We start from the raw sequence: 13,609 nt of genomic DNA, 5'->3' as shown, positions 1-13,609 counted from the left end.
AAGGTTAGAGTTTGGAATCAGGGCTGGTGTTCTATCGCCATGCTCTAAGACAAACTCTAACCGAAAGAGTGCCTAAGCTTAACGGCGAAAGAACTTGCCGTCACACGATTGGCCGCACATGTCACATGACCAGAAACGCCAGTGGCCAATCAGATTGCGCAACCGACAACTCCCTTAGGGAAAGTATTCACGCAGCCTGGGGGCATACATACCCTCATCTCGCACCTTGTTGCCCATTATGCGCATGTCCAGAGTTAATGATTATTGTATATTGTTTACACTTTTTATTCTATTTTTATTTCTCCACTGTACTATAATTCTGTGACCTGTAGCCTACCTGTATGTCTCCCCCCTCCCCCATGCTGCTATGATGCCTGAATTCCCCCAAGGGGATCAATAAAGGAATATCTTATCTTATTACACACGCTACGCGCTACTATACTAAAAAATACTATTAATAACGATATTATACTGGGCTCCACAAAATGCAACAGTTGTTGCTCGCTGCGTTGATGGCGCTAGAGAGGTATAGACTACCATTAATGTGAGACTGGAGTAGACAGACTAACCCACAATTATGCGGAAAGGCACGTTTGGACAACTACCATTTATAACTTCCGAGTGTCGGGTTTCATTAGCAAACACCCCAGAGAAAAAGGAGTGGGATGAGGTAGTAAACTGGCTCAAACTCTCATTGCAGACTGACTGCTATTTGCAACACACACTGATAGGTAGGCACACGACGAAATAATGGACATTTCAGTAAAAACCTTTTGACTGCAAGACTTTTAGTTTTGGCTCAACTGCCAGGTGTGCGACTCCCAGGTCCACCTCCTCACCTGTAGGCCTCTCTGCTGCATACTGAACCTGTGCGGACCTGCCCAGCCAGAGCAGTTAGTTAGTAACCGAGGGGAACCCGACCAGAGCACACATAGCTGTCAGGCTCGCCGTGGCTACTTCTTTGTCGTCTCTTCTCTTACTTTGACACCGGAGAGAAAGCAGACTACCGGCCGAGATGTCCGGTGGTAACGAGAGGGCGAGCCGCGCGCTGAAGGAGATTCTTCACAACCCCGGCAATGACGCGTGCGCAGACTGTGGCGCTCCGGGTAAGTTATTATTGCAAGAAATAATAAAACAGCTAATAATAATAATAATAATAGGCCCTCTAGGCTTCCAGAACAAAGAGTTGCATGATGGCTGAGATATATTTATTTAAGCAGAATGCATGCTGCAGCAAGCCGTATTTGATAAAATCATAAACACACATCCCTGTTTATGTTAATGCTTTTATTTGCAATCCAAATGAAACGAAAACTGCCTGTACTTTTATTGCCACACACTTGATATACGTACGTACCACGTCGGTCTGCGGGCAGAAATCAGCAAATGGCTCAGGAATTTGCAGAGGTGCGTGCGTGTGTGTGTGTGTGTGCGTGTACCTACGTGCGTGTGTGGGCATGTTTTTCACAGAGGGGTGAATGTATAGATAGTAGATACCTATCTATGGGTGTATGGTTATATGTGATAACTAGCCAATTAGTCTATATGGTATTCTAGCCCTTGTCATATAGAAAAGTAAAAAAAACACACACACACACACACACACACACACACACACACACACACACACACACACACACACACACACACATGCACACACACACTACATACTTAGTTATTTGGCAGACTGTGTGTCAAACTGATAAGGCAGGCGTGGTCAGGTTAAAGTACACATTTCTCTCACACAAGTTTTAACTTCCGTACTGGTAAAAGAGAGGGTGAGACTTGAGAAAATAAAAGAGAAATTGCATTTAAATTGGACTTAAATTCAGCAATTATCAACATTTGTTTAGTATGCTCTAGTCTGTTTACTTTCCTTGTTGAACATAACTCACCCCATCCCCCCGTCCTCTCCATACACCCCTCCAATATGTCTGTCTGTCTGTCTGTCTGTCTGTCTGTCTGTCTGTCTCTGTCTGTCTGTATGTCTGTCTGTCTGTCTGTCTCTGTCTGTCTGTCTGTCTGGCTGTCTGTCTGTATGTCTGTCTGTCTGTCTGTCTGTCTGTCTGTCTGTCTGTCTGTCTGTCTGTCTGTCTCTGTCTGTCTGTCTGTCTGTCTGTCTGTCTCTGTCTGTCTGTCTGTCTGTCTGTCTGTCTGTCTGTCTGTCTGTCTGTCTGGCTGTCTGTCTGTCTGTCTGTCTGTATGTCTGTCTGTCTGTCTGTCTGTCTGTCTATCTGTCTGTCTGTCTGTCTGTATGTCTGTCTGTCTGTCTGTCTCTGTCTGTCTGTCTGTCTGTCTGTCTGTCTGTCTGTCTGTCTGTCTGTCTGTCTGTCTGTCTCTGTCTGTCTGTCTGTCTGTCTGTCTGTCTGTCTGTCTGTCTGTCTGTCTGTCTGTCTCTGTCTGTCTGTCTGTCTGTCTGTCTGTCTGTCTGTCTGTCTGTCTGTCTGTCTGTCTGTCTGTCTGTCTGTCTGTCTGTCTGTCTGTCTGTCTGTCTGTCTGTCTGTCTATCTATCTATCTATCTATATATTCACCCCCCCCCCCCCCCCCCCTGTCCTCAGATCCAGAGTGGGGCTCCTGTTCCCTGGGTGTGTTCATCTGTCTGGCCTGCTCAGGGATCCATAGAAACATCCCGGACATCGGCAAGGTGAAGTCCCTCACCCTGTCCCACTGGGAGGACCACGAGGTGGAGGTGAGCAGGAGCACGTTGTCCCAAACACTGGATTAAACCCTTGCACTACCACACTACCAAAGGGTTAACCCTTTCACAACCACACTATACAGAAGGATAACCCTTTCACTGCCACACGACAAAAGGTTAACCGTCGAAAGGTTAACCGTCTGTAGTCATCAAAGAGAAGCCGCCTACTCTCGGTCCTTGCCCCACAATGGTGGAACGAACTGCCCACCACGGTTAGGACAGCCGAAAGCCGTCCAATCCTTCGGCGTCGACTAAAGACACACTGCTTCAATCAATATCTGAAATGAAAAAATATATATAATAATAATAAAATAAATCTAACCCTAACTAACCTTACTGTCGTGCACTTGTCCTAATATACTAACCTACACTGTAGCACTCAACACTTTGATGAACATTGTTACTCAGCTGATAGAGTTGTGCCCTTCCTGCTGACTTGTCGTACAGAACTTGTAAGCGTCAGCTAAATGACTAAATGCAAATGTAAATGTCTGTGGTAGTGAAAGGTTAACCTTCTGTAGTGTGGTTGTGAAAGGGTTAAAGCAGCAACACCGGAACTCATCCTCATTTTCACCTTAAAAATGTTGCTTATGAACCCAACCCTTACCTTAACCCTAACATAACCTCAGTGGAGGGCCCTCACGTCCCTTACCTTAACCCGAACCTAAAATACAGATACATTTCCCCCATTATCATTGATTTTTTTTTAAGATATAGTACGTTTTCACTTTGCAACTTGGGTCATTCATTCGCAAAGGCCCCTGCGTAGAAACTGTGGAATGTTGAGAAGGGAACATTTCAGACAGGGAACGTTGGGAATGCAGAGAGGAGGGTGGGGGATGACACACAACAGGGAGATCTTCTATGAGATCGCTGTAACTGTAAACTATCTGTTGGTTAAAGGCCCGATCAGTGATCCAAATATTAACAAAGGGGTAGCCCCACCCACCACCAACAATAAGAGATAAGAAGGGAGACATGTTTTCATTCTCTAGGAGTCTAGTTGACTGACTGAGCTCTTGATACAAGGACTAACACTAGACAACATGCTGTCATTCTCTAGTTGACTGACTGAGCTCTTGATACAAGGACTAACACTAGACAACATGCTGTCATTCTCTAGTTGACTGACTGAGCTCTTGATACAAGGAATAACACTAGACAACATGCTGTCATTCTCTAGTTGACTGACTGAGCTCTTGATACAAGGACTAACACTAGACAACATGCTGTCATTCTCTAGTTGACTGAGCTCTAGATACAAGGACTAACACTAGACAACATGCTGTCATTCTCTAGTTGACTGAGCTCTAGATATAAGGACTAACACTAGACAACATGCTGTCATTCTCTAGTTGACTGACTGAGCTCTTGATACAAGGACCAGAGGCGGAGCTTTAGGGGGGGCTGTAGGGGGCGGTGCTCCCTGGGCCCGGGACGGTTGGGAACCAATGGGGGCCCGTCGCCGAGGCAGCAGGCTCCGCCCCCGAGATATTCGCAGGCGGGCCCTGCTGCCTTGCGCCACTGAGTGCACTGACGTTTGTATATTAGGTATAAAGCATCGTAGCCTATAATATGAGTTGAACTTGTGCTGCTATTTTCACACTCACATTTAACATTAAAACATGAAAAATTGCAAGTGAATCCCTTCTATTGTCTCCATCTCCTATTTTGGGTAAAATCGTCATCAGCCGTCCATCAACATCATACGTAAATAAACGTCATCATCATCAATCACTTGTCAACAGAGCACTGACTAAGCATGAGCGGGAGCTGTTATAAACACAAAAGTGGAGCGACAAAACGCAAAGAAAAAGATAAAAGGGACCAAGGAAAAGACTAATTGTCCAAGCTATAGATGTATATTTTTTCCGCCCTACTCTCCTCCTGCGGGAGGAACCTTAAGTTGTTGAATAGCCCCAGCCCGCCAACAACGTTAGTGGGGGTGAGCCAGATTTACAGGTAGGCTACAATCACGGACACACACTGTCAACAAGAACATTTGAGTTGGTAAATGTTGATATGGTTGTTGTTACTTCGTGTAGTATCACAAGCGCTTATGTCCCACTCGCTGGTCATCTCGCCATGATGCGCTTGTTGCAAAACAGCAAAAGACGCGGATATTCTCAAAGCATCTACTCTACTGCAACATGCGATCAGTGTTTTGGTGGAGTAGCCTATAGGGGACAAAAGTTTAAATGCAACTGTGAACATGTTTGAGGCAATTCACCCCAACACACTACTGCAAGCAAAGGATGAGGAGTTTACACCAAGCTGCCCAGGAGAGCACTATAGTCGGGACATCGCCGCCAGCTGCTCTCGTGGTCCGTGGTGAATGGTGTGTCAGAAATGTAGTCATTTTATTAGGCTATGTTTACGTTGTTCTTGTAGTTTGTTGGCTTTATGTCATGTTATATCATTATCTGTATATATTTCGTTTCTATACCCTTTGTAGAAACGAAATCTTAAATATTACACCTTTTCTTTGGTTAGTTTTCTTTCAAACATTGTTTTAAATTGTAATCTTAGACTTTTTTTACGCACAAGCCGTCAGATTACCACCCCGGACGTGCGTCGGCACCCCGGACTCCCGATATAATGTCAAGCTTTATTGGCTTTAAAGGGACAAGGACTAACACTAGACAACATGCTGTCATTCTCTAGTTGACTGACTGATCACTAGATACAAGGACTAACACTAGACAACATGCTGTCATTCTCTAGTTGACTGACTGAGCTCTTGATACAAGGACTAACACTATAGACAACATGCTGTCATTCTCTAGTTGACTGACTGAGCTCTTGATACAAGGACTAACACTATAGACAACATGCTGTCATTCTTAGTCTAGTTGACTGACTGAGCTCTTGATACAAGGACTAACACTAGACAACATGCTGTCATTCTCTAGTTGACTGACTGAGCTCTTGATACAAGGACTAACACTAGACAACATGCTGTCATTCTCTAGTTGACTGAGCTCTAGATACAAGGACTAACACTAGACAACATGCTGTCATTCTCTAGTTGACTGAGCTCTAGATACAAGGACTAACACTAGACAACATGCTGTCATTCTCTAGTTGACTGACTGAGCTCTTGATACAAGGACTAACACTAGACAACATGCTGTCATTCTCTAGTTGACTGACTGAGCTCTTGATACAAGGACTAACACTATAGACAACATGCTGTCATTCTCTAGTTGACTGACTAGAGAATGGTTGTGGTAGTGTGGTTGTGAAAGGGTTAACCTTCTGTATTGTCGCAGTGAAAAGGGTTAACCATTTGGTAGTGTGGTAGTGAAAGGGTTAACCTTCTGTATTGTCGCAGTGAAAAGGGTTAACCATTTGGTAGTGTGGTAGTGAAAGGGATAAGGGATGGAAAACTCTGCTTTTTGAAACGGTAACTCTACAAATAATACACCTCATGTTAGAACCATTCTAACTTGAAGAACAACAATTCAGATAGAGCTGGGCGATATGGACAAATATCATATCACAATATCTTTCTTGCTTTTGACATTATATAGCGGTATTTGACGGTATTCTGTTTTCCAGTACAAATTACAATGTGATATTATGACATGATATGTAATTTCACTATGTTGTAAATTAATACAATTGGCATAGTGCTATAATCTCATTAAAAAAAATGCTCTGTTCTTTTACTTTTTTTAAATACTGCTAGAAGGAACAATCTTTTTATTTTTTTAATTTCTTATCATGTATGATGGTATAGTAAAAATCCTTTACATCGATCCATGAATGGTATACCTTCATATTCAGTATACCTCCCCAGCCCTTAACCCTTCCACTGACACACTACCAAAGGGTTAACCCGTTCACTGGGACGATACAGAAGGTTAACCCTTTCACTGCCACACTACCAAAGGGTTAACCCATTCACTGCGACAATACAGAAGGTTAACCCTTCCACTGCCACACTACCAAAGGGTTAACCCGTTCACTGCGACAATACAGAAGGTTAACCCTTTCACTGCCACACGACAAATTGTTAACCCTTTCACAACCACACTACAGACGGTTAACCCTTTTACTACCACACTACAGAAGGTTAATAACCCTTTCACTACCACACTACAGAAGGTTAATAACCCTTTCACTACCACACTACAGACGGTTAACCTACAGACGGAAATGAAAGGGTAACCTTCTGTAGTGTGGTAGTGAAAGGGTTAATTCAGATTAAAAACAGTAATGGGAAGTCATGGAAAAGGATTTACCTCCACGATTTATCTCTTGATCATCACTTTTCTCTTTGATGTTCAGCTCAAACTCACACATCGATACTGAGCCATACGGTATTACATAGATAAGATACGCGAAACCTATTTTAGGGTGGATTTCTCCGCTTTTAGGTCAGTGTCTAGTGCGTGCAATACATCAAGCAACCCATGGTAGGAACCCTGCCAACACCTTCCAGCACTCGAGTCCATGTCCATCTTCTCCACACTAGCTTTCAGTGGTGCTATGATTATTTTAAGGCTAGGATGCTTCTGAGAGATTAGGCCCTGGGCCAGCTGCTAGCTGAGGAGATTGTGAATTATTAAAAGCGGGGAGTATAGGGAGGTGTAGTCTGACGTCACTTTAGTTTCCCGTGCGGTCCACCCGTATAGGGATTTATCATTGGGAAGATGTATTATCGGCTATTGTAATTCTGCCTCATGAACATTGGCAAACTTTCTATTTTTGAACAAAATGAGTTCCCTTCTATCACTAACATTATTGTTTAATTAAGCATGTTTGGTTGAAATAAAATTATACGTAATTATTTTACGATTAATTGCGAATTGTTTCATGTTGAGCTATAGATTATGGATGAATACACACAGAGAGGTACACCATGCCAATGTTCATGCTTTATTTATTTTAAACGAGACAATTTAGAAATTTGTCTATTGGAAATACATTGCAATTTCAAGCGAGGTGGACCGGCCGGAAACAACAATGACCAGTAACCACTACACCTCCCTGTGAGGACTGCTTGATTTATAAGACCTTGCCAGAGAACTTAGTCTGTGTCTTGCCTGTGTCTGGGTTGGTGTGAGGCCTTAGTGTTGCTACTGAGAGGTCTTTCCATGTTTGAGGCTGTCCAAGAGCCTCTGGCCTGAAATTGTAAATCAAGCACAAACCTCAAGTAGTTTAGATATTCACTACTTATTTCTGCCCAGGATGGATCACCAGAATTAGGGATGCACCGATCCGATATTGATACAGTATATATATATATATATATATATATATATATATATATATATATATATATATATATATATATATATATATATATATATATATATATATTGATTTGATTGTTTTTGTTATTTAATTTGAATAATAAATAACAATTCAGTAAATTTATATCTATGCGTTAATTTGTTACATTTTGTTTCACTAAGTTAGGAAAGTAATGTTTTAAGTCGAGCCTGATGTTGGCTTGCACAATAAGAATGATCCCAGTCTCTTCCACACAGTGAGCCATACAGTTTATTAATTGAACAATGGGTATCGGACCGGTACTCGGTATCGTCCGATACCCAAAGCCCAGGTATCGGTATTGGTATTGGGACTGAAAAGTCGGATCGGTGCATCCCTAACCACAATCCCCAAAACTAAGAATTAGGGATGTCTGATATTATCGGCCTGCCGATATTATCGGCCGATATTGGCATTAAAATGTAATATCGGAAAATATCGGTATCGGTTTTCAAAACGTTTATTTAACCTTTATTTACCCAGGCAAGCAAGTAAGAACACATTTTATTTAATTTATTGTGAAAAGTATGCATAATGTTGTGTTTTTCGGGGGGAAACCCTGCATATATCGGTATTGGTTGATATCGGTATCGGAAATTAAGAGTTGGACAATATCGGTATATCGGTTATCGGTAAAAAAGCCAATATCGAACATCCCTACTAAGAATAGCATGGGGATATTATGCAGACACCAGAAAATACTATGTTGTCGGAAACGTTGTTTAACTTTTGATATGTGTATTTATGAGTTATTGAGTCAGTAGTACTCAGTACGATCCAGCACTATGCCAGTGAGTCTCGTCAATGGACTGATTGTTATCCAATAACCCTTTTCTCTCTCTCTCTGTCTCTCTCTCTCTCTCTGTGTGTGTGTGTGTGTGTGTGTGTGTGTGTGTGTGTGTGTGTGTGTGTGTGTGTGTGTGTGTGTGTGTGTGTGTGTGTGTGTGTGTGTGTGTGTGTGTGTGTGTGTGTGTGTGTGTGTGTGTGTGTGTGTGTGTGTGTGTGTGTGTGTGTGTGTGTGTGTGTGTGTGATGTCAGTTCATGGCAGCGCACGGCAACTGGCTGATGAGGAGTAAATACGAGGCAGTTGTCCCCTTCTACTATTACCAACCTACCTACAGAGACTGTCAGTGAGTTACTATGGCAACACACACACACACACAAAATGGTGGAGATGATGAGATTTTTGATCGCGAGGTTATTTTTGAATTTATTCCATGTAGAAGCAACTAAATGACAGAAAAGGGTAGGTAGAGGTTGAGGTGTGTGCATGCATGCCCTGTGTGATGGCCATTCAGTTTAATATAGTATTAAGCCCATGACTTGCATTCATGGAATACTCTACCAGTGGGTGTGGGTGTGTTAATGTGTGTAGTGTTCATTTCTCTCTCTCTCTCTCTCTCTCTCTCTCTCTCTCTCTCTCTCTCTCTCTCTCTCTCTCTCTCTCTCTCTCTCTCTCTCTCTCTCTCTCTCTCTCTCTCTCTCTCTCTCTCTCTCCTCTCACTCTCACTCTCCTCTCTCTCTCTCTCTCTCTCTCTCTCTCTGATATGGTACTGGTATGAGGAAACAAGTCAACAGTATGTGGTGTCGATACAGGTGAAGTCTTTGTTACTGTTCAGATGTCTATCTGTGGCCAGTGACGCGGGAAGGGGGGGTGCTGCAGGGGCTGCAGCACCCCCACCTCGCAGGGAGTTGTAACTGCAAGGTTGTTTTGGCTTTTATTCCATTGTAATATCCTACTCAATGTCACCGGCACTGCAGATTTACCCTACTCTTGGAATTAGGAAAAGTGCATTACCGGCCAGATCCTCATAGGGGCGCTGTCTCGATAATGCAGTGTTCCCTGTTATACAGACCGGTGTTTTAGGCATATAAACAAAGTAATTTAGAAGCTGTACCGGGCGCGTGTAGATTTTTACCAACCCACTTGCCAAGACGAAACGTTGCATTTTGCTGCATTAAGGTAAGACAATGGTTAATCTATTATTGGATGCCTTCATTAAAACAAGTGGGTCTCGCCTCGAATAGCCTAGTGGGTGACGTGTATATATTGACAAAAAAGGAAAAAAATTGCCTGCTATGTGGTCATTGCCTCCCCTTTCCATACCCGCCGCCTATGACGTTATTATATCACTTATCTCCGCACCCCCAACTCTGACTGACTTCCCGCGGCCCTGTCTGTGGCTGTGACTTGGAGTGCTGTACTGTTAATAATAATAGTCCTGTAGTTAACCATGCTAAGTGCTGTAATAATAATAATAATAGCTTCATTTTATATAGCGCCTTTCAAAAGACCCAAGGTCGCTTTACATAGGGGGGAAAATAACAAAAGTAACAAACATAGTGGACAGACACAACATACAAGTGAGAAATTAGGGGTTAAAGGCCAAGTTGAAGAGGTGGGTTTTGAGCAGATGAGACCGTGACTGAGTGTAGGGGTGGAGGAGGTCAGCGAGGTACTGAGGTGCCAGAGCATGGAGGGATTTATAGGTGAGCAGGAGGGTTTTGTAGGTGATGCAGGATTTGATGGGGAGCCAGTGGAGGTGGATGAGGGTGGGGGTGATGTGCTTCCAGGACCCCGTTGTAGTAGTCCAGGCGGGAGGTGACGAAGGCATGGATTAGGGTCCATGCACCTCTGTTGAGAATAGTCCTGTAGTTAACCATACCAAGTGCTGAAAAAGTATCATGTAAGGGCTTGGATCCACCTGCCGCATATTTCTGGGCGCAAGCGTCTTTTGTCAATTGTTCCCAATGAGGACAGAGCGTATGCGGCCGCATGCTGCCGCATATAGGAAATGCGCTGCAGTCGGCTTCTTTTTTCAGCACTTTTCAGCTTTTTTGTGCGGCCGCACCCAGCGTTTAAAGTTGAAACTTTCTGAACTTTTCAGAGCGATGCGCTGAGCGCATTTTCAGACAACCAATCACAGCCAATCATATCTACCACTCTGTTTGTAACCTGACACCAGAGTTGCCTGCCTGTCTACCCACAAGAGACGGCACAAATACACTAATAATTACACGAATACACTAATAAAAAGCTAATAAAAAGCAAAGGGCGAACTGTGGTGTCAGGCAATAACTATATATATAATTAATATACAATAAAGTGTATTAAAACATGCTATATGTGCAAAACCGCGGCAGTAAAATACGATAAAAAGATGGCTGTCGCTAGATTTCTTTCTCTCTGTCATCTCGCTACAAGATGCGCTTCATCCCAAAACTACCGGCGCACTGCCAGCGTTTTTCAGCTGGAAATGTGAGCTAGGTGGACGCATGCCCTTAAGCTGCCCTGAAAACGAGGCCTTGTGCGCCCGTGGGCAGTTCCTTTCAAAAAGGAGTGTGTCCCTCCTGATTTAAGCCTGTGTGCATTGAACGCACAACCAGCCCTGCCTGCACACACGGGGTCGTGTGTATCCGTAGGTGCCAGAGCATCTCTGTGTCGGCATCGTGTAATCTTTGGACAATTTCAATAACACTTCTGTCTTGAGGATCGCGTATAGACATGAAAGTTTGCCAGCAGCTGTTATCAGAAGGAGGTAATCTGATGGGTCAGTTGCACTACAGGCAGCTGTGAGTCAGTGCAGATTTTAAGAAGCCCTGTCGGTTTTGATCCGCTGTGAACAACAGAGCACAAGCCTTAGATCACGGAGGCAGCGGTGAGTCCAGTTAACCCTCATGTTGGGTTAGGAATTGGCACCGCTGACCGTTGTTAGCGGGTCAATGTTGACCCCGGGGTCTAACTCAGTCCTGACCACTAAAAAGAAAGGAGTATCACTCAATATAGTTAATACTACATCCTAACTAACATTATATGCATTCATAGCCATATAATCCCATTGTAAATAGATTTTATGGCCCCCGAGACGCATCATGTCGCTTATTTTTAAGATGAAAATGAGGTTGTTCAATCATAATATACTAAATGTGAAACCCATAGATAATAATGTTTTCTGACTATAATAGAACAATTATAGTATAGTTTTACCTTGCCGGGTCAAGAATGACCCTATAACACCACAGTCGTACCTTTTTTTCTGCAGATACCTTCAGAATTTTCTAAATGGTGAAACATAGTTTTGCTGTGCTTATATATGTGTTGTGCAGGATATCATAAAGTCTTGTTCTAATACAACTACAACTACTCGCTCACTCGCTCACTCGCTCTCTCGCTCTCTCGCTCACTCACTCACTCACTCACTCACTCACTCACTCACTCACTCACTCACTCACTCACTCACTCACTCACTCACTCACTCACTCACTCACTCACTCTCTCTCTCGCTCTCTCGCTCACTCACTCACTCTCTCTCTCGCTCACTCACTCACTCACTCACTCACTCACTCACTCACTCACTCACTCACTCACTCACTCACTCACTCACTCATTCACTCACTCGCTCACTCGCTCACTCACTCACTCACTCGCTCTCTCGCTCTCTCGCTCGCTCTCTCGCTCACTCGCTCACTCGCTCTCTCGCTCTCTCGCTCACTCACTCACTGTTCCTTGATCATTCTCTCTTGTTGGACACTCTCTCTCTCTGGACTTGAGAGGCCAGGTCACCACACACCCGGGGGCCTGGGAAACAGAGAGAGGGAGGGGGTGTAGTGAGAGAGCAGAGAGGAAGAAGAGGAGGAGGAGGAAGAGTGTTGACCTCCTACTGGGCGGGAGAGGAAGCAGAGGGCTTGTTAGAGTGGCTCGTAACCCATCTGTCCAATTAGGAAACTCGCTTGCATGTGCATTCACACACACACACACACACGCACGCACGCACACATACACACGCACACACGCACGCACGCACACATACACATACACACATACTGTACATACATACACACACACTCGTACACACACACACACACACACACACACACACACACACACACACATAAACACACACATACATACATAAACACACACATACACACACACACATACACACACACACATACACACACATACACACACATACACACACATACACACACACACAGTTGTAGATTATGTATTACCCTTCATGGTAATCATCACACACACACACACACACACACACACACACACACACACACACACACACACACACACACACACACACACACACACACACACACACACACACACACACACATATGTGCATTTACAATACAGACACACAAATGTACACAGTATAACTGAAAGGTTACGATCACTTTACATTAGGGCTGTCCCCTACTAAGGATTTGGATAGTCGACTTGGCTGAAATGTGCCCATAGTCGACTGGTAGTCGACTACCCCCCTGAATTCAAACTCTTATTTTATTTTATTTTATCATTCCATTTGGCTGTGGGGGTGCTTAACTCAATCTCCGCCAACCACCTATACGTGTTTGCTCGCCATGCGTTGAACACCAATCACGTATAAATATGTTCGCCCGAAGCGATCTGAATCACTTTGGTACAGCCAAAAACAGAAAACAGAAAACGAATCTTTCCATTAAGAACTGACAATCAGGGAATTTAAACATGGTTGACATTGTTTTTTTGTGTTTATATTAAAGAAAGGAAAGTCTAGTGCTGGCTGAGCATATTGTTTGTTTGCACTAAGTTAATACAAATGTAGCCTATATTTTTCAGTCAGTTCGGTCTT

At 43.6% G+C, this 13,609-nt stretch overlaps 1 protein-coding gene across 1 annotated transcript in view; it reads left to right on the top strand.

Moving 5' to 3' along the window:
• Positions 1 to 615: 615 nt before the first annotated feature.
• LOC311231800 (arf-GAP with dual PH domain-containing protein 1) overlaps positions 616 to 13,609 on the top strand; it is a 46,050-nt gene continuing 33,056 nt past the window's right edge. Inside the window, exons 1-3 of the mRNA XM_084318425.1 lie at positions 616 to 1,106; positions 2,560 to 2,690; positions 9,018 to 9,109. Coding sequence (XP_084174551.1) covers positions 1,016 to 1,106; positions 2,560 to 2,690; positions 9,018 to 9,109 — 314 coding nt within the window. The 5' untranslated portion in view covers positions 616 to 1,015. The remainder of the gene's footprint in view (positions 1,107 to 2,559; positions 2,691 to 9,017; positions 9,110 to 13,609) is intronic.

The sequence above is a fragment of the Notolepis coatsorum genome (genome assembly GCF_963971535.1).
Source record: "Notolepis coatsorum genome assembly, chromosome: 7".
In the NCBI taxonomy this organism is placed as follows: Eukaryota; Metazoa; Chordata; class Actinopteri; order Aulopiformes; family Paralepididae; genus Notolepis; species Notolepis coatsorum.
Note: the sequence above shows the minus strand (reverse complement) of the source record. Positions and strands in the feature narration are given on the sequence as shown.